General features: G+C 39.7%; 1 protein-coding gene across 15 annotated transcripts in view; it reads left to right on the top strand.

Annotated features, from left to right (window-relative positions):
- ABLIM2 (actin binding LIM protein family member 2) overlaps positions 1-22238 on the top strand; it is a 140273-nt gene that overhangs the window by 37627 nt on the left and 80408 nt on the right. For all 15 annotated transcript variants that reach the window (XM_032685220.1, XM_032685225.1, XM_032685222.1 and 12 more), the window contains exons 2-3: positions 1006-1149; positions 14256-14439. In XM_032685220.1, the coding sequence (XP_032541111.1) occupies positions 1006-1149; positions 14256-14439 (328 nt within the window). The remainder of the gene's footprint in view (positions 1-1005; positions 1150-14255; positions 14440-22238) is intronic.

The following is a 22238-nucleotide window of genomic DNA, read 5'->3' on the forward strand; positions in this document are numbered from 1 at the left end:
TAAACAAATTCAATCACTTTGAAATAAGCAATCTAACCTTGGAATAAGCATGCCACATTACAGAAGAAAAACATCATTAAATATGTAATTTGCTTTATAAGATGCCATTTGCTTTATCTATTTTCCTGCTATTAGTTCTTCACACAGGAAAAAAGCCAAGTCTGTTGAGTAACAGCCCCTCTATAATTAACTGCCTTGATGTTTTCCATCTAAACTCCTAAGTACACTGTGATAAAAAATTAATGCAAGTACTGCAGCAGAATTGCAAGAATAAGGTCATATCTCACCTTTTCCATATAATATGTTGGGATGCCAACTTATATTGTGTTATCAACAGCCAAATAAATGCAATATCTAATGTGTATCACAAGATGGCAGCAAATTTTTAATTCACTTAATATTTTGCTAACCTAGATAAACCTGATCTCTTGAAATCATGGATTTCTTACAAATGAGAACAACCTTTCTTTATTGATATGTGATATTTGCAGAGATGTCAGTCTTTCAGAAGTAGGAACTCAAAATATCAACAGAAGTATATTTCTGTCCATAAGTCAGTTAAGAAGGCAATTATCTTGAACTTTAAAGATCAGTAGCTCACAGTGTAAGAGTTCCTAAACTTCATTAAGGATATTCTGGATAAAAACAATAGCTTTTATCTATAGTCTTTGTCTTCATAAAGAGAAAATACGACAAAGCAGTTTTTTCTGAAATTCAGGTGGAGGCTCCCAAGACTTGATCAGGTGAATTCTTTCCTCTGTCAGCAATTCTGATTTATTATTTAAATGTTTGCAAGGAGAACCTTTGAAAGTTATGTAATGCAATGCTTTAAAGATCTGCTCCTTTAGCAGATCTTTACTCTTGTGCTGGCCAACCCCAGAAGTTGAAACTGTTTTATTTGCTTGATTTGTTTTGTCCCAGGTGTTAATTGTCATTATTTGCAGATCTTACAGAAGATGCACCTGATAGCCCTTACAATGCTCTACCTTTTGTTTTCTCTTGCAGTTTCACAACCACAGGCTGTACATAGCCAACTGGAGAAGCCATCAAGTACTGCAATTCTCTGCAATACCTGTGGAAACCCATGCAAAGGAGAAGTTTTGAGAGTTCAGAACAAATATTTCCATATTAAGTGCTTTGTTTGCAAAGGTAAGTGTTTATGACTGCTGCGTCTGTGAGTAGGGCATTAGCAATGGTGTGTGACTTAATGGTCCTGGAAACTTCATGAACATACTTTACAACCCAGTCCACCTCTGAAAGGATTTACTGTAGACTCTCTGCTTACTGTAAGATTATAAATATCCTACATCCTAAAATGGGAGTATGTTTTAAATGGATATAAATCCATGGAGAACTGGTAGTGAAAAATGGTGCAGGATTAGGAAAGAACATTTACAAAGAAACTCTGAGGTCATCCCTTTCCCAGCTCTCTAATGCATGCCATGGAGTGGACTGTGGCCATGTCTGTTCAGACTCTCTTGTGTTTGACTGTGATGGTTGATTCCCGGTGTGACCCTCTGTGCTTTCCCCATTTATGTGGGGGAACTACATAGTTGGTGCCTGGTGATCTAATATTGTCACATTGTGAGTGAGAGAAGGATGGTCATGGGAAGAGGGAATTAGCCAATACAACAGCCCTTCTGTAGATACTTGATTGTTTGAAAGATTATCTGGAAGCTGCAAAGATCTAATTTGCTTTGAATGTACAAATCACTAAATGGTGACTGATGTTTACTGAACAACCTGCTTACTCCATTATTAAGCACTACTTCAAATGACAGTTACTAATCCTTGTAGCTCAGCCTAGAAGCATGAGCATGGCTCTGGTTTCAGCTGTGTCACTGTGACTATTTCCATTCCTATTTAGAGGAAACTATCAGAAAGAAAACTGTCTTTATCTATCAGCTACACTGATATTGTTAAAAATCCTATGGGATTAAGTATATTGTGTTCAATACCCGAGTCAATCTTTAATGAGTTAGATAGACAGCTCAATAATTGTGTTCTTTGCAAAATTGCACAGCGAGCAAAATAAGCGTAGGGCACTATGCTAAACAGCAAAAATATTTTGGTCACCTATTCAGAACCAGATTGGTATTTGAACCAGAAGACAGCCTGTACATACATCTTTTAAGCTGTTTTAAAACCACCTGTTCTTATAGCAAATATTATTATCAAATTAGTTTTTCAGACCTAGCTCAGGAAAAGAACAGCTAATTTGAGATTCGGAAGTCTTGTCTCCTGCATGAAGTCTCAGTAACATACTGGCATGTGCTCAATGTTGTTATCTTGATGAAATGCAAGCCTCCCTTTTTATACAGATCTACTATGAGCAAAAATGAGTCCCACGGAAGGAACAAGACAGAATTATACATCCAATTTTTCATTTCATAGGCCATCTCCATTTAGATGATGCCAGGTCACCAGCAAATGTAGCATGCAAATTCTGAAACCATTCACTGATCCCAAATTTAGGCGGTGCAGAGGTTTTTTTCCCCACCCCCATGCAGAAGAAGATGATGAATGCACTGTAGAATCTGCATTGCCCTACCTGTCAGTAAGAGATAGGGAGGAGTTTGTTTGCTTCGGGCAGATCTTGGATAAAATGAGAAAAAAATCACTATGTTAACAAGGAAGAAGCAGGGTAGCATCTGTCAGCCACCCATCAGTCTCTCAGCTGGCACAGGAGATAGTGTCAGAGATGTGTGGTTAAACTGCTTCTGGGTGTCAGGACTCTTGGAGTACTTAGACTCCTCCTTACTAATCATTTTGCTAAGTGTTAAGTTTCCACACAACGTTTGTTTTGGGTTTTTCCCTCATTATTTAAATACCATCTTTTATCACTTTTCAAGGGTTTCCATCAATTTTCTGGCATTCTTCTGGTGTCTGTTTTGTTTCTGGGGTTTTTTTGCTACTTAAAAAGCATGGGTTACTTTCTAGTGTGGGTTTACGGTGTTGTTGCATGAGAAGAGCTTAGGAATAGAACAGAGTGCTGAACATGCATTTCACTAGCTAACATAAAAAGAAAAAAATCAGGTTAGGCAAATGTGATTTGCGTTTTTCATGATGAAAAACTATAGTTCCGGTGTTAGGATTTAGCAACAAAATGGTATTCAGTTCTGACAAGTTAACCACTTATATGCTTTTAGCCTTGGAGGAGAGGTTTGTGCCATGATCCCTGCTGTGCATGGGCAGGGTGATGATTCTGGGAATATATTTATCTTACAGTTGATTCCTCCCTGCAGTGCCTTTATTCTGATGCTCCTCAGCAATGCAACTTGCCTTGTCTCACCTTGTCCACCAAAGATAGCATCTGGAAAGAGGCTGCGTGCCCAGCATCCAGTGCAGCTGCAGGACAGCCCCAGGACAGATAATCCCATGTGTGGCCTGCTGCATTGCCCTGCTAAACTGCCTGCCTGCTTGGTTGACTGCCTCTGTATTAAATCATCTCATAGCCTGCATCAGAAAACATTAGATATTTGTAAAACCGCAGAAAATTATGTTCCCTGTCACAGAATTTACAGTTGTACAATGATGGAGAATACAAACTGCCAAAGAGCCCATGAATAAAAATGACAAATGACCATGTCTTGAGGAGGTGTCTAGAGGTAGGTAAGGTTTGTTTGAATGACCTCATCAGTACAGATGATACTACACTGGAAGTCACACCTTTTTAAATATGTGTGAAATGTGAAACTGTTTCTGTGATAGTGTTGGATAACTTATTAGATTTCAGGGGGTCATATACATTTAATTGTTTCCTTTTTGGGGGAGTAGAAAGATAGTTTTGAATATTACCATTCTGCTGTCTGGTTTTTCATAGAACCATAGAATGATTTTGGTTGGAAAGGACCTTAAAGCTTCCCTAGTTCCAGTCCCCCTGCCATGGGCTGGGACACCTTCCTCTAGACCAGGCTACTCAAAGCCCCATCCAGCCTGGTCTTGAACACTGACAGGGATGAGGCATCCACAGCTTCTCTGGGCAACCTTTCTTAGGGGGACTGTGAATTTCAGAATGCTAACAGCAACTACACAGATTGAAATTGTATTGAAATTTAATTGTATAACCAAGGAAGGTTAGTATAAAGTCACTAATTCCCATTTGATTCTTCTTTCATTCCCATCCAGTTCTTCTTACATTCTCCAGATGATAATGATTCTAAACAATTCTAAGAAAAGTTTTAAAAACTTTTCACCAAAAAGAGGTGAAGAACTCTTTTTTCTTATCATTCAATATTAAGAGACACATCCAGATTAAAAAATTGAATAGCAATACTGGGAGGATATGCTAGTTTTGCTCAGTATCAAAGTTTAAGAGGGCTTAGGGAGGTAAATAGGCATTATAAGTAAGGTTTATACCAATATCTATTTGTATATATTATTTCTTGTTTAGGTGCACATCTAATCTGCTAATAAAAGGCTATTTGGGAATGTGCCATCTAGCCTTACTTAAAATTTTTATTTAATCTTTACTTTAAAATGTCTCCCATTTTAATGAGGTTTTGCAAAAGGGCTGTTATAATAGAAGCAGATGCCTTTGATATAATAAGACAAAGATTAATTAGACTTCAAGGGCTTTCATTCCCGTGTTTGTTAATTCTTTTGTTATTTGTTACCGCTGTAATGAAGGCATCAAGGAAAATTACTAAAGGTGATAAAATATTGATGACTCATACTATCAAATTAAAAAATTGTGTTGTCTAGTTCATTCTGAGGGTGTCTGTCAGGTCAGGAATGCATTTCACATAGGCAGCCATGTTAAAGGGAAGGGCTAAGACAGAATATTTGGTGAAAATATTAAGAACATCAAGTAACTTGGTAATAGGAGTGTTTTACTTGTTAGATCAGATGCATCTGCTAGGATATAAATATGTTCAAAGCTACACTAAGTAATCTGAGGGACTCACATTTGAACATAGCTACAGGGTTTCACATTTCGGAACGGGGTCATTTGCGGGAAGCTCACTAGTAAGATTTCCGAGTCCCAGATTTTGTCCAGGAGGTAGCAGTTGTTGGCATTTCTGGTATCTTGGGCACTGGGGATTAGTGCAATGGCTCTTATTCATCAGGCACTCTCAGCAACGTGTCCAGTGATTCCCGAGTCCTTCAGGAGTTTGCAATCCCAGATCACATTAACTCAGTATAATGGGAAAAACAGTGCTCCCAAGGCAATGTTCCCCAAGTCAAGGTTGGAGAGTGTGGTAGGTTTTACCAGTCAAATTAGCTTATTATTTTTACTTCACTGCAATTATGCTGATGTGGACAATGATAATAATGGTCACTTTTGCCAGTGAAAAAGTAATTCATTGTGGCAACAAATGGTTCAGTGTTGTAGTTTTGAGATTTTAAAACCTGAACTTTAAAAATAATTAATTGCTAACTGTCTAAAAGCAACTCAGTAATTAAAGCATGAAAAATTTTTGGTCAGTTAGTAAACTCCCACAATAACAAAGTAATGGTTAATTTTTCTTTTGTTGTGATCATATTCTTATTGCAACCTTTCTTTGCATTCTTTAAGAATATTCTGCAGCCCTTCATGTCCTGATCATATACTAATCACATCAGCACTTTACTAAAAGCTTTATTTCATGGCATATATTTCATCCAGATTCTGATGAATCTTTTTTTAAGAGTATCTTTCATGAATTTAAGGAATATATTATATTAGTAAAGCATGGTGAAAAGGATAGAGGAGGAATCACAGTTATGATTATTGGTAAAGGAATATCTTAATAAAATTTCAATAAAGGGTATCTAACTATCCATCCCAGGAAGCCAAACTTCTGTTATTTTTGTTTTCCAACTTGATTTACTTCATTTAAATACACCAAGTTTTTGGGATTTAGATGTAACCTATATGTGTTTACTCTTGTCTTTATACTCGGGATGTTACATAATACCCCTGCTTTATTTTCTTACTATTTGTATTCTTCATTAGTCTCTTCATTGCCTCGACTTTCTCCTTGTTTGCATCCTTCTAGTCCATAGATTGAGAAGTTATACTAGAAACCTAAGTGCTCATTAAAAACATGAATAGGATTTTCAAAGCAGGAATTGCTGAAATTTCTGAGGGACGATTCAAACTGCACAGACAGCCATGTGCAGAAGGTGTTTGCATTGCAGGGGGCTGGTTCCTTATTAGGAAGAGAGAGGTACCTGGAAGAGGTGCTTAACTGTGCTGGGAATGCTGAGGTAGATTTAAACGAAAGCACCAAATAAATGGAGAGTAGTAAAACTCATCCTGATTGAAATCAAAGTAGAACCAGCACAAAACTGAATACATTTAAAAATTAGGCTGACATAGAGTTTTGGATGGCAACATAAGCTTTGCAGGCAGTAAAGACACTATTCATATAAAGAAGTTTTGAACATATGTAATTTCAGCCCACATTAGATAATGTCACAGAATTATTATTATTATTATTATTATTATTATTATTATTATTATTATTATTATTATTATAAAAACTTCTAGTATTTTTTTTAATTACTCAAGTTCCCTTCTTGGAGTAAGACTTTTCTCCCCCACAAAAAAATGTCAGTGCAAGAATGCCTTTATGCAGGGGGACTCCCTGTCTAGGTCATGCTTTGAGGACATGAGGACACAGCAGAGGTACAACCACCACACTGGAGCAGCTGCTGGGCATTTCAGTGCACTAAGGCAATGTGATGCCTGTGTGGAGACCCAGAGAGAGTTATCGGATAAAATTCATCACTGCCACAATGGTGTTATTCCACCTCCTACTTTCTGCAACTCATTAACACAAGACCATCTGCCATATCTGTGCATAGTCAGAGCAGGCACTTAATTTGCAAACCTGTAACTGGCGCCCAAAGAACCGTTAAAAAAAATCAGAAAATATTTAGTGTTGTTGCTTTACATGTTGAGGCTTTTTGGTTGTGATTTTTTTTTTTTGCTGTGGTTTTTTTTTATTTTTTTTTGTATTTGTTTGGGGTTTTTTTGTGGGTTTTTTTTTTGTTGTTGGGGTTTTATTTGTTTTAAAAAATCCCTGTTTTAATTAGTCTGGCAAGTGACAGCAGTATTTTATCATAAACACTTAAGGCACTATTAGGTTGAAAATGTATAAAAGCGCATTACTCTGCTTCTTAAATCTGTTTAACATGCTTATAAATTTTAAATAACAAGATTGAGTCCTTAAAACAAGAAATCAGTATAAAAGAGACAATTTTTCCAGTTTTCCTGAGGATTATTTTCATAGCTTTAAACAGCCACATGCATAATGGTGTGACGATCTTGCCCAGTAACACTCTCTTTAAGCTATTGGGAAACTCTGCTTTCCAGAAGGAAAATGGAAAATGGAAATACACTTTCTAATGCAAAAATTTCTCAATGTGTATTTCCCACTTATTACAGGAGTGAAGTTATATAGTGCACAGGAAACTCCCCAACTCTCCTTCATTTTAGTTAGGACACCTGAGTCTCTAATGTTTTGTCAATCTCATAAGAGCATTCTGAATCTCTAAGGGTTTTCCTGCATAGAAGTGTGTACTCTACAAATTAATTTATGGGCATCATGGCCATTGTAGCCTGGGAGCTTGTGTAGATGCTCTGTGCACTGTATCCTTCATAGCTTTATCAGTGCTATGTATTCGTGGTGAAGTGTTTCAGGATGGATATACTATATCCCCACAATTCTCTGTATCTTTTCTGCTCCAGAAAGTTGATTGTTCTCCTCAGTCAGAACTGTCTACCTTCCTGCATTTCCTAGATGGGAGCTGGGAAAGGGGCCAGCAGGTCTGTCCAAGACTTTTGTGGGGCTGCTTGATGCTTTTGTTTGCCCTGGATAGTAACAAAATGAGGTGGCATTCAAGTCCTTGAGATTATAGCTGATATGTCAGATATTATTGCTAATACACTGCTAGTGACTGACAGGCTTGAGTATTCTTGACTTCACAGACATCTGTTTGGAAAGACTTCAGATATGATCACTCCTGCGTAGGAAAAGTGATTGAATTATATTGAATATATACCATTGCAAGGTTCCTTACATCTTATTTCTGTCTCAGCTATAGACAGAAGGTATGAATTGACTAAGAGGGTGATTGGGATGATATTCCCATGCAGATTTTGCATGGCCAGCAAACTCAAGCTGGGAAAGACTTCCCCAAAAGCTTTGTGAAAAGGTTATCTGGGCTTACCACATCAGACCATGCAACAGGAGTGTCACAGTCACAGTCATCTTCTGGAAACAAGCTTAGACTGCTTCAGGTTAATTGCAGGTCAGTTTAAACTTAAGTCAAAGCTGTAGCAGTGGAAGTTTTCCAGGTGGTTGCTATTTCTTCTGACAGGCATAGTGGTCAGGAGGAATGTACTACATATAATCATGGGCTTTTGGAGAACGGGCTCCCAAACTTCATCTACAGTGTATGAAGATATAAAATTTAGCTGCCAAAAGAGAATAATATCAGCAGCGTACTACATGTCATTCTTGGGATCTTAGCCACTGGCACCCATCTCATGGAAGGAGGAAAATAACAGAAATGGACATAAAGCCACACTGCTGACGAAGAAAACTTTTATTTAGCTCTGAGCAACTAGAGGTTATTTTCTTGTTTTCTTTTTAACAATGTTATGAATGGGTCTTTGTTCCCTTTTTTTTTATTTTTAGTGTCTTTGCCTCTCTTTCCTCTGTTGGTTAGATTCACACCTGGTTGCTTACATCAGGCAGCAAATGGGAGGGAAAAGTATAGGCTCCATACATGCACATGCAAATAAACAACTTGCTTGATTGTCTGGCAGACTGAAGGGAGAACAGCTCTGTTTGGGTGACAAGACCACCAGTGCACACTGCTGCTACAGCCTGTTGTAGTGTACAGCAGCACAGTGAGTGTTGCATCCTCTGAGCATCTCAGGACACAGCTGATTTTTAGGCCCAGCACGCAGCCAAAAGATTAATATGCTTTCAGCAGGCTCATTTGCTAGCACATAGATGCATTTTATATTTGTACAGTGCAGTTTGTACAGTACATACCACTACTGATGGCAGACAGTAGTGGAATAGCAAAATGCCTAAAATGCATTGATTAATTGATTTGCTGCTATTTATTTTCACAGAATCATAGAATAGTTTGGGTTTGAAGAAACATTTAAAGGTCATCTAGTCCAACCCCTCTGCAATAAGCAAAAACATCTTCAACTAGATGAAGTTGCTTGGGGATCTGTCAAACTCGACCTTAAATGTTTCCAGAGATGGGGCAGCTACCTCCTCTCTGGACAGCCTGTTCCAGCATTTCACCACCCTCGTTGTAAAAATTTTATTCCATATATCCTGTCTAAATTGCACCTCTTTTTGTTTTAAAACCATTACCCCTTGTCCTATTTTAACAGGCCCTTCTAAAAATAGTTTGTCCCTGTCTTTCCTGTAGGCCCCCTTTTGTGCACTGGAAGACTGCTGCAAGGTCTCCCCAGAGCCCCCCCTTCCCCCAGCTAAACAACCCCAACTCAGCCTGTTTTAATAGGAGAGGTGCTCCAGCCCTCTGAGCATCTTTGTGATCCTCCTCTAGACCTGCTCCAACAGGTCTGTGTCCTTCGTATTTGGGGGCCCCAGAGCTGGACACAGCACTCCAGGTGGGGACTCACAAGAGTGCAGTAGAGGGGCAGAATCATCTCCCTTGACCTGCTGGCTGCACTGCTTTTGACACAACCCATGATACAATTGGCTTTCTGGGCTGCAAATGCACATTGCTGGCTCATGTCCAACTTTTCATCCACCAGTAACGGACTTAGAATTATGGAGTTAGATTGACTGTGAAATCACACTGTGTAAATGATGATGCTTCAGGTGCTGTTACAGGCAGTAAGGTGTCTGTAATGTCTATTCCTCTGCTGGGGATAAAAGCAGTCTGTTTTTAAACCAATAGAGGCACACCTTTGATCTATATATGAAGTATTTTGGTATCGGGTAACTGCAAACCATCTTGAAGAGTGGAATTATCTAGTCAGGGAAGTCATGCTCAGATTCCCTCCTCAAAAATGCTGTGGATATCATCCACCTCAAGTCCCATAGCACATCCAAGTGTTGTCTTGATGCTGAATACCATAAGAAGAGAAAAACACTTATTTATTCGCTACTTAAAAACTACTCCTAAAGCTTGTAACTGTTCCGGATAAGGCATTGAAACCTTTTGGAATGCTAAAGCAGGGCAATACCAAGACAAGCAGCTGAGTTACTCTGTTAGTCTCTTCATTAACATAAAGTGCTATGTTTGAAGTGCTTTTCTTGTTTCACCAAGATGAACACCAGAAATTGTTGAAAACTGTTTCCAGGTTATAAATAAACCTACCCCCAGATACTCACTTTGGATGACAAGTGCTGGGTAGGAGTGGATCTGTGACATAACGCTGATTTCCTGTCCTAGGAGAGTAAGATCTGGTAGGTGCCTTTAAACATTCTCCCTAGACTTCCTCCAGCTTTCCTTTCCCTGGTTCCTTGTCTCTGCAGGTGTGCAGGATCATCTCAGATGGGCAGTGTCTCTGTGCACCTTAAGTAGTAGGCGAAGGGCACAGCATCTCACCTGAGGGATGGCTAGTGGGTCTCTTTTCAGAACAACTCTTCTCAGCCTTGAACCATGACTTTTTTAGTATCGAAGCCAGTATTTAGCTAGAACCCCTGTGTTCTTCTCTGGTCAGCTGGGTGTCAAGTTAAATTGTATCAGATGGTTCAAAAAGTGCGGAAGCACACCAGGGTTTGTGACTAGAGCTATGGCTGGTGGTGGAATAATGTGTGAAGAGCAGGGGAGGAGTGTTTGGCTTGTGAAAGAGCTGTGACTTCCCCCCATCCTGCAGAGTCTGTGAGTAAGAGGGAAAGTATAACCATGAAGGCTCCCTCCAGTGTTCCAGTTTCACTTAGGAGCTAGATTTTCCTTCACTCATGAATAAATATGGAGACTTCGCAGAGGGTTACATCTCGTGAACTGTCACATACTTGGTCTTTATGTGCCAAAACAAGATGGAAAGAAATGGCCAAAGCCCACCACGCTCAGTTTTCTGAACCAAAAACTGCATTAATGGACTCTCTTTTTTAGAATTTTGAAGGAAAGTCCATTTACAAGAACTGAGATTAGGAGGGTCAAAGGTGGCATCAAGGTTACATACCAGTTATTTTTGAAACCTTTTGGAATGCTAAAACACTGAAAACTTGTATCAAAATTGATATCACTGGTGCAAATAAAAACTTGTGTGATGGCTATGCCTGTTTCATGTCTTTGCATCCCAGCTTTTTTTCCTTGAAGAAATATTTTACAACGTACCTTATGTTTTTGCGTGAAAAGCCTGTTTTCATTTAAAAATAATATTATTTTTCTTTAATATGACACACATAAGGTTGCTTCAGCTAAAACCTTCTAGTCTAGTGAAGTTGTCCCTCCTCGTGGCAGAGAGTTTGGAACTAGATGATCTTTAAGGTCCCTTCCAAGCAAATCCATCCTAGGATTCTAGGATTCTGCTGTTCAAATGAATATGGAGGAATTTGTGTTCTTCCGTAGTGAATTCAGCCACTCTTTGCATATAGGGCAGCTGAAGGGATAGTGATGGAGACAGGGGCCTGATGAGAGGATGCCAAAATCAGCTTTTATTTTGAAGTCCCAATGACTTGTTTTTCTGTCTCTCTTTGGGTAAGCAGTTTCACTGCAGGGTTTCTTGAGAAGGCAGGATTAAGTGCATTAGTGCAAACTGCTTTGGAGCAATACACAACTTTGGAGTAGTTGTAACCTTAGTGACAGCACAGAAAAAAGCAGATATCTTCAGGGTGAGACAAAGTGTCACCAAATGCCAGTGGCAGAACTGTTGCCGATCCCACCTGCCCGAAACACTGCACCAGGGCCTTGTTAGCAGCTGTGAGACAGAGCCTGCCTGACTTCCATTTAGGGCCCACATCAGCTTTAAAAACATAGAGATTTGCTTGTGCTTACAGCTCATTTTAGCTGGTGAACAGTGGCAAAAGTGTACAACAGAGAAGTGGCAGATAATTTGTGGGTAGGCTTTCAACTCATCTTCCTTGTGTTATAGAAGCCTAGCTCCAAGTCCCTCCGGGGTGATGCAGACCAAAATGTGTTGATCAGTACCTGCCTTCTTGTTCACAGCAGTTCTTGGTGCCTTTGTCCAGGTGCACTGCAGTAAGATATGCCACTACAGGCATAAAGAAACATATATAGGGACATAACCCCTCCTTTCTCACTTCAGGAAACCAATTATGTCCTTTACCTTTTTTCTCTTATGATCCACTCTGCAAGTTTAAACACTGTCTGATATAATTTGAAACTACTTTAGGGCATTGTTAGTATCAACTCAGCATACTGTTCAGCATCATCTTAAATCCATAGTTGATCTGTACTTCTGTCACACCAGTATATACCTAGGTGAAATATATAGGCTGAAAGAAACTCATGATATTCAGCAAGTCATGCTGGGTATTTTGAAAAGTCTGTTTGAAAAGCACATCCTTAGCAAAAATTAGGACAAGGGTGAGAAATAAAAATGTTAGAGCAAATATGTAAAGCCTGTGAGATAAAGGACATGAACAATGAAATGCAAGATAAATCATCTAATCCCTAGTTGTTGTCCATGGCATGTGCAATATAATTGGAACTGTTTTGACTTAGAAGAAATATTAATTAAGCCATAGTTCTTCAGTTCTTGACCATACACTAATACAGTTTCAGCATGATTGTTGTTTTCTGTCACCTAGTGATTGAGGCCATTTATAGGGAGAATGATGAGAACTTAAATGCCCACTAGGGGTTTAAGGAGGGCCTTGAGCCCAACCCTCCTGTGCTATGGTTAAGAAAGATGATAAAAAAGGGGTGGGTGATTATATGTGGTTTTGAATGAACGTTCAGGATCCTGTGCTTTCTTGGGGTTTCTGTGTTCTGTGTGTTACTTTGTGCCTTGAGCATTCCTGCTGGACTCATTTCTCGTACTTTAGGTGCAAGATGACTGATTCTGACTTTGCAAACAGGCTTTAGTGGGAGTTGGCAGACTTTACATTTAAAAGCCAAAGTGCCTGTGGACTCCCAGGTACCTAAGCAGAAATCTCAATGTTCAACTTTAGAAGTGTGGATACTTCTGCTATTTTGGGACCAAGGCACTGAGCAACACCACAGTGTTTTGTACATGCAGCCCAAATTTGATAAGCAGTGTTCCCACTCTTCTTCTGTACTGGATGTGAGTAGTGACAGTGCCGCGGTTCTGTTCAGCGTTGTTTGACTGGAAGCATCATTTGCTGATGGAAACACATTCCTAAATGAACACCCCCAGGAGCAGAAGTATATAGTAACAAGTATGATGCTGTGACTTGGAGTAAAGTAGTAGTCAGCACAGCAGCAGAACCACCATTTTGAAGTCCAGTTCTCCTTATATAAATCAAATCAAGTCTGTTTTTGAGGATTCTGGTCCATATGGATGAGGATTATCTTCTACATCTCTGCTGTCTACTTCTATATGACTTCACCAGACCATTGTATCTCTCCTTTCCCATCTTAAAATGTTCTCAAAATACCAGCCTAGCTCCATCCTTGTTGCAACAGAGAAAGCCCCTGAATAGTCTTACAAGTCTTTGGTTGATCAACATTAACCCTTTCCTACAGATTTAGCTTAAAAAATAGAAATTGACAGGTAGGATTAAAACTCTACTTTTACCAGGAGCAGATGGTTCTGGAGGTGCCTCCAGTTCATGCTTGGTGAGTGATATTTATCGGGTGAACGTAAAATCTGATTTAAAAAAAAGGATCTCGTAACCTTGTGGAAGATTACAGCAGTTGCCATGTGCATCAGATCCCCCGTTTAGAGAGAGCAGTATTTTAACCACTTTTGTGTCCAGGAGGAATATCAGACACCTGTAATCTGTCAGAGAAGTTTCTTTGTAACACTGGAGCTTTAGATTTTGAAGGTTTATATCCTTTGTGCATTTCCTTTAACCTCTTAAATATGTTGGGTGTTGTATATGCTAACCCTGAACTCAACTCCTCCAGACCTTAACTTTGTACTTGCAGCCACTGCACTGAAGTTAATATTTTTAAGTGAAATAAATCCAGACTATTAATGTACAAAATACATGACTGATGTAATTTACTGTAAAAGTAGTGTTTTTCAGATGCATAGCTGTTCTGTGATCATAAACCTGTTTGATGAAGAGCTTAAATATTCCACTAGGACCCACAGATGAAAAATCAGAATTGTATTAGATCATGAGCTTTGCTTTTTCAGCCTGCTGAGTCTGCATTTTCTCTTTCTGCAGCTTGTGGATGTGACCTGGCTCAAGGAGGATTTTTTGTGAGACAGGGAGACTACATCTGTACTTTGGACTACCAGAGACTCTATGGCACACGGTGCTTCAGTTGTGATCAATTCATTGAGGGAGAAGTGGTCTCAGCACTGGGCAAAACCTATCACCCAGACTGTTTTGTGTGTGCTGTCTGCAGGTATGTTTTCTACATGAAGTTCTGTTTCATTTAAAAGCTAGATTTGAAAGAGGGATGCCAGGCATTCAAACCTATAGCCTATAGATGAGAAAAAAAAAAAGTTCTGCTTTCTGTTATCCACTCCTTAAAAAATTGCAGAACTAAAAAATCTGCAATCTTTGAGTACCTCCCTTTTTTCCAAATTTTTTTTTCTGGTTTTTCTGATATCTTATGTCTGAGGTTTTCAAAGTACTTTAAAAACTGCCACTGCCTCTACCATCAGATGTTTTGTCCCAAATGTTGCCTTGTTTTTCTGGTTTTCTGCTGTTTCGTCAGTTGTTGACTGAAGTTACAAAGGATTCCAATGCCAGTGGCTGTCTTCAGTGAGCCAGCTGGACACCGTATTAATAGATTTAAAGTGAAGTTTCACAGTGCTTCTTCCCAGAAACTTCAAGAGCCATTTAAAATAGGACAGAAGGGTCCTGGGCTCAGGAACACGTGTTGGATTTCACCAAGGATCTCCATTAGCCATGAACGTGACAAGTGACACAGCATCTGAGCTTTTTCCCCACTAAACCCCAGTGTAGTTCAGGGGGATCATTTCCCACACAAGTCCCAGACTCAGCACTACAAGCGACTGATGTTTTCCATTTGACCTGCATCATAATCCTCTTGTATGGAAATAGCACAAACAAATCTATTGAAGACTTGGGCAAGAAGCCTGAAGTCCACTAAACCTTCAGGAAATGTAGTGTTACAGGATTTTGGAGCAAATAGAAATCGTGCAGTAATTTTTCTGGCTAAACTTAAGCCTTTATCAGTACAAGAAAAGTAACCCCACTTTGAAAGGGAAAGCACAGTGAGGCACTGATGCACCATGTCTATGTCCTGGTGGCTCGTGCAGGTGACTGTACAGTCCAAAACCAGCGTGTCCGTGTCGCTGTGGCCGTCTGCCACCCAAACCTGCCTGGCCTGTGGGGCTGCCGAGCTCAGGTGTCCTCCTGTGCTGACGTAGAAGCAGGACTTCAAATTCCACAACAGCTGTGGCTCATGGCAGGATCTCGATTTAATAAAGCAATTGCAGGAATAATTAAATAACCATGCTAAGGGGAAGACTCGTGAGATTGACAAGCCTTTATTATATTAAATTTTGGCCAAATTTAATAGGTTTAATAGGGCATTTTTTCCTTTTGGATACTTTAAACAAACATGAAGAGCAAAGGTAACAGAAAAGGCTAAAATCTTTTTTTTTTAATTTTTCTTTTTTTAACAGGAGGAAAAATTATTTCAAATGGATCTCATAAGTGAGATCTGACTGCAAGTGCTCTTGGCCTGAAGTCTGGCAGTATTACAGGCCTTCTACACATGAGCACAGCTAATTCTTGGTACCTTTATTCTTAGCACTAGTACCTTCTGTAAAGCAAGGTACTTCTTCGTTTAAGAGAAATCGAAAAACTGGTTGATTCCATTTTTCCTGCCAAATGCACTTGTATCCTCAGCCACACCCTTAGGGCTTAGCATTCATGCATAAATTATTTACCTGTGTGTTACTGTACTTGGCAGCTTGGTACCTAACTGCTTTCAGTCAGGCTGTTGGATACACTAACTCCTGCTGTATTTATCAGTCCTTCAGCTGATGGTTTGGAGCTTGGTGGTACAATTTGTCTCATCTCCCTGGAAATTTGGAATAATTTTCTTGATTACTAAACTATTTATTTTTAAGTGTCTAAGAATTCAGGTGAGCTGAATTGCAGTACTGTGAAATTCATGCTACAAATATCATGTGTGGTGAAGCCTAATGTTCTGTATAACTAAATAGTTGTATTAAATGCTATTTCACTGTTTTTAATTATTGCTGTTGAAAACTTCAGTAGAGAGACGCAGATTTCCTTCTGTTGCTTTCCTTAGCAGGACACACAAATTCATATTGTCTTCATCAGAGCCAGCTAATGCCCTGCTGACCAGAAGGATTCAATTAGTGTCTCCCAGGGGGGTTGTAACACTGATTTGTGGTGCAGAGCAACAGAAGAATCCTGTCATCTGTTTATAGGCTTTAAGTCAGCACTGCTTCGATTACCTCGGTCATTGCAAGCCACACATAACTTATGTTTTTTATGGTAAAGAATGTCCTATCTAAATAGCATCAGCATTTATTTTATTGAGTGACGTCCTCAGTAAAAATAAGGTGAGCAGACTATAAATACGTGTGATTTAAGCAAAAAAAGAACTTGTTTGTTTGTTTACAAAAACAGTGATATTAAAAGGAAAGAAAATTAGAGCCATTTGATTTTGTGTACAGGATTGTAAAGCCCTCTACCGTGGCATTTCCTTGGGTGGGAAGAGTCAGGAGAACCATTTGTGTCCTCCTTTCTTATAGATGGGCAGAAGCCTTAAATACTGGGCCAAAGCACACTGTCTGAAGCAGTTGGCCCATGATGCATCTGGCATTGTCTTTTATAGCTGGACTTTAATGTGGGTGCTGTGTTAGAAACCTGACTTCCAGAATGGTGTGGACTTGAGAGGTGGTGACTGCCTGCCAGTGGGGCTGATCCTGCTCTCATGGAAACCAAGCCAGGCTCTTACCATCTTCAGCGTGAAAATTTAAATGCCTTAAGTGAACACTTCTACGACCCATATATTTCTGTAGCTGCTGAAGTAACACTTTTAAACTGTTTTTACATTGAATAGTAAACCAGTGACAGTAGCAACTCCTTTTTTTCTTATTTTCAGAGAAGACAAGATTTGAATAGAAGCAAGTGGGAAGTGTATATTGCTTCAGGTGGTAGCAGCAGTGAGAAAATCTAGCTGGCTGAAGCAGTGGGAAAAAGTCCATAGTCCAAGCCTGTTTGTCTCCTGGAGCTCCTGATATTACTACTGTTGCATGCCACATGGCCCAGTGTTACAGAGAAGAGCTTTATTCCCTGGTACCCTCTGCAGTGTGTTTATAAACTGCTGCCCTACTCTGTGAAAAAGCTGGTGTGTCAGAAACCCAGCTCATCCCTGGGCATCCTTTGGGAGTCAGATGCTATTGCCCAGGACTTCCACAAGTCAAAATCTGAAAAAAATTAATTGGTATTCAGAGAAAAACTATTAAAAGTACAGTTTAATGTGCCATTCTATTTGATTGTTTCTCTCTATCTTGTTTTGACCAGGTGGCTCTTAAAAAAATTCAGGTTTTAATTGCATGTTTGCTCTGCTGGCAAGAATCCCTTCTTCTTCCAGTGCTGTTCATAGTCTAGTGAAACTGTTGTGGGTTTTGATGATAACGCCTAAAACTAGGAATGAGTGGAAGAATAACAACATAGCCTGAAAACTATTGCAGATTAAATGCTTATGCTGAATTCCCAGGAAGTGGGTGAGCAATCTTACTCTTACAGCTTCACTGATTGGAAGGAGCTGTGTCCTCCAGAGGGTTGCCAAAGACATTGCCTCCAAAAGCTTCACGTGTTTGTAAAAGTGAAACAGAAAGAGGAAGAAAACTGAAGCGGGCTGTAGCAATAGAAGCTGAGGTTTATTAAAATTCTGCACATACTTCTTATGTGGCTGTCAGAGACAGGACAGTGTGGCTCTATGCAGGATGGGAAGGGGCAGGGCACTGAGTTTTCCAAAAAGAAATGTGTTGTCATATCTGTGATAATACTTCTAAAAACAGAATTTTCAGGAGACGTCTTAGTGTGTTAATAGGTTATATAGATTCGTTAAGCATATGTATGGTTTGTATCATGTTATATAATGTTGAAATCACATAGACTGTGATTTCAATGTTACTGATGAGCTGTGTGTGCATTGAATATCAAAGAACTGGAGTTTGGTTCTATGGGTTAATATATTTAGTAAAGTTGGCGGGGAGGGTATGCACCCAGTTGGAGGAGTGTATATAATAGTTATCTGCTAAATTTCAATATTCTTATAGCTAAAAGTTGAAAAAAATTGTGACATGTAAATGGTAAAGAGAGAAGGACAGCTTTTCTCTCTGGTGAATAGATGAGCACATACATCCCAGGTCAATAAGAAGACAGGTTCGTGTTTGCTTTACAAAATTTGGATATCTAAGTTATGTGTTTTTCTGAGTTTAGAAAGTTTTCTCTTGAAACAGCAGATTGACAGAAGCTGAAAATGTGCCATGTAGAGGTTAACAGTGTGTGGAGTGGCAAGAGGCAGCTACGTATAGTCTTCAAGGGGTTTTGTGCCAAACTCAGGTCTAAAACTGCTCTCAACAAATTTATATTTTTACCATCTTCAAGAAGGTAATTCACTGTTGCCAGGCAGTTGTTTTTTTCAACAAAGGATTTTGTAGTTCTGCATATAACACTGCTATTTCTAGAAAGAAGCTGAGATCTTTTGTGTAGGTATACCTTAGGAAACTAGCATAATACTGAAAATTAGAAGTTCAAATTCAGTTCATTCTTAAACATAGCAATGATGTCAGACTTTTTGAATATGCTAAAGCTTTTTAATTGCTCACTTTTTGTAGAGATGCTGAATTTGGAAAGGGTTTGTTTCCCACTTAAACAGTACCAGGTGCTTCTTAAGGCATCTCGTGAAGTGATCTTCTTCATCTGGATGTTGAGACCAAGATTTTGAAATCAGACTGAGTGTTCTTGGCATTTTGATTCTAACCCAAATATATTTATTAATATATGGTTCTTTGTGAACAAAGGAGTGGTGTTGTGCAGTGCTTCAGGTTTAGGGTCTGTTGCTCTTCAGGGGAAGAGTCTGGAATATAAGTCCTATGAGGAGTGGCTGAGGGTAGTGGAGTTATTTAGTCGGGACAAAAGATGGCTCAGGGGAGACCTTATTGCTCCACAACTACCTTCAGGGAGGCTGTAGTGAGGTGGGAGTCGGCCTCTTCTCCCAGGCAGCTAGAGATAGGACAAGAGGAAATGCCTTTTAAGTTGTGCCAAGGGAGGTTCAGGTTGGATATTAGGAAAACTTTTTTCACTGAAAGTGGTGGTTAAGCATTGGAACAGACTGCCCAGGGAAGTGGTGGAGTCACCATCCCTGGAAGCATTCAAAAACCAAGTAAACATGACACTACATGACATTGTTTAGTGGGCATGGTGGTATTTGGTCAAAGATTGGACTTGATGATCTTGGAGGTCTTTTCCAACCTTAATGATTCCAGGATTCTATGATTCTGTATGGAGCATACCTATAGCCCTAGAGTAATGTCAGATGGGAGGGATCTGTGAGGCTCCTGTGCTCCAGCCCCTGGCTTAAAGCAAGTCCAGTTTGAGTAGGCTGCTGATGGCATTCATTTAATATATTTCTGATGATGGAGATCCAACAGACTCTGAACAGTGTGTTCCAGCATTGAACAAGCTCAATTTTTTTTTCTTTATATTGAGTTGTCATTTCCCATGTTCCAGCTTATGTCTGCTGCCTCTTGTCCTTTCGCTCTGTGCCTTTGAGAAGAGCATGGCTCCAATTTCATATGCACATCATCAGGTAGTTTTAGACAGCAATAAGATCTCCCCTGAGCATTTTAAGGCTGCACAGGTACATCTCCTGCAGCCCTTGTCCATGTATCCCATGCTGCAGCTCTGGACCTGGACTCATCTCCCTCATCTCCCCCCCAGTAAATCTTGTCCTGAGGAGCCCAGGATGGTACCCACTGCAGTCTCTTAAATGAGGAACAGAAGGGAAGATCTCATGCCTGGACCTGCTGACTGCACTAATGCATCCCAGGATTTGGTTGGCCTTCTTTGCTGCAGGGACACTCAGCAGACTCATGTCTAACATGGTGTCCACCAGGACCACTACATCTTTTTATGCTTTTCAGCTGATTAACCCCTGTGGTGTACTGGTGTATGGGGTTGTTCTTCCCTGCTTTGAGGACTTAGCATTTGCCCTGGGTAAAATTCATGTAGACAGTAGATAGCACATAATATCTACTTTGTATTACCAGTTTTAATCCCCTGGGTTGAATTTGTCCCTATGGAGCAACCTTGAGGGATGTGATTGTACCAGGTACAAGTTAGAGCAGAATTTGATCCTTAGGTCCTTAGGTTGCAGTCTGACATTACACCTGATCTCGTGTAACTGCAGTCAGCTACTGAAATTAATAGCTTTGCTCTCCCCACAGCCCTGACAGTATATGCTTCTGTTAATTTTTGTATATCAAATTTAGTTGACTGTTCAGCCACAGAGTCAGACTGGCAGTATAAAGAATAGAAGGCCATCTATCTGCTCTGAATAAAACTTAATATTTTCTTTTGTCCCAGAAAGCTTGAAATGACTTGCCCACAGCTGCATAGATTGAGGCATGGTGCAACAAAGGACAAGACAAGGACCTGACTTTCCGGTGTCAGCACACAGTTAACCCTGGATTAGGCTGATGATGATTTGATGTTTTACAATATAATTTTTTTTTTTTATGACCTCCAGTTTTTTTCTGGGTTTACAAATATTGTAGGCAGATTGCTAAAACAAAATTCACTGGGAAATGAATCATAGATGTGTTAAAATTCTACAAGCCATTTCAGAGAGCTGCTTTAAAGATGCTCTTAATTCTCATTTTAAAAATAGATTATCCAACTGTGAAAATCTCACTGAATATTTATTAAAGGATAAGTAGCTAATTAAAACCCTATCCTGGTTTCAGCAATACCTAGCAATGTTCAGTGGGTGACTGGTGGTGAGATATCATTGTATTTGAAGGCAGATACACTACTCTTAACCTAAAATTCTATATATAGTACTGCTCACAAGTTAAAGAGCTCAGAAACTGAAACCTTGTTAATTGACTGTTACCACCTTCTGTTGTGCCTTCACTCCTATTGGCGTTGAAATTCTCGAGCAGAGCTGCTTGTGAAAGGGAGAGGTCAGCTGTTACAGAAATACTGACAAATGTGTTGGGTATGAATTCTGGATTCCCAGTGAACAAGACAGTGAAGCAAACTCTGAGACTTATTTATGGGTTTAGAAGACCTGTGAGGGAAGGATATGTCTGTCTGTACCTTTGATTGTACCTTCCTTTCCAGGGAAGATTTTTGGGGGTTTTCTGGGTTGAACACCTATTTGGTTTCCCACACAAGGTATCTTGCAGATTTGGAAAACAATAAAGAATTGAAATTATTGCCCTGTCCCATTGGAATGGAAGGGCACTGTGATTAGCTACTAAACTCTTAGAAAATAAACCAAGTATGATGTGTTTATGGGCTAGGAAAGCCCTCACATGCCCTGCCCTCTGAGGAAACTCTGTGACATGCTGTGGTGCCTGTGAGCTTTGGTGTGTTTGTAGGTGTCATCTACCTGGTTCTGTCTTTGAGCCATAGGAGGTCAGTTATCATATTCTTCCCTTCTGGTTTTGACTTATTTCTTTTTAGATTGTCTAGTTGCTTAATGTAGATGAGCCAGTTCCAAGTGGTCGGTCCCTGCTTCTAGTTTACTTGCTGCTTGGTGCATCTGTTTAAGATGGGCTTCTCTGTTCAGCTGGAAGTTCAGCTGGATCTTTATTAGGCGTATCACTGAGTCAATAAGATATATTAACCTCACCTCTGACTACTGCTCTTAATATACCAGATACAAGACTGCTAAGTAGTCATGGTCATTCTTTAGAGCAGTGAATTGCTCACAGCTCCCAGTACATCACCATCCCCAGGATTATTAATGGTGCAAAGCCTTCTGTTTTACTGAGACATCTCATGAGAGCCCGGTTGGGTCATTAGCTGAGTCCCACTCTTGGTGTCCATACAGACTTTGGCAAAACAGTATTGAAGGTAATATCCTGCCCAGGGCATGCAATTGTGCATAAGAATGAAAGATGCCAGAGTAGCTGTGTGGCAGTGAGTGCAGTGTGATTGTATCAGTGGAGCAGG

This window comes from Chiroxiphia lanceolata, chromosome 4 (genome assembly GCF_009829145.1).
Source record: "Chiroxiphia lanceolata isolate bChiLan1 chromosome 4, bChiLan1.pri, whole genome shotgun sequence".
In the NCBI taxonomy this organism is placed as follows: domain Eukaryota; kingdom Metazoa; phylum Chordata; class Aves; order Passeriformes; family Pipridae; genus Chiroxiphia; species Chiroxiphia lanceolata.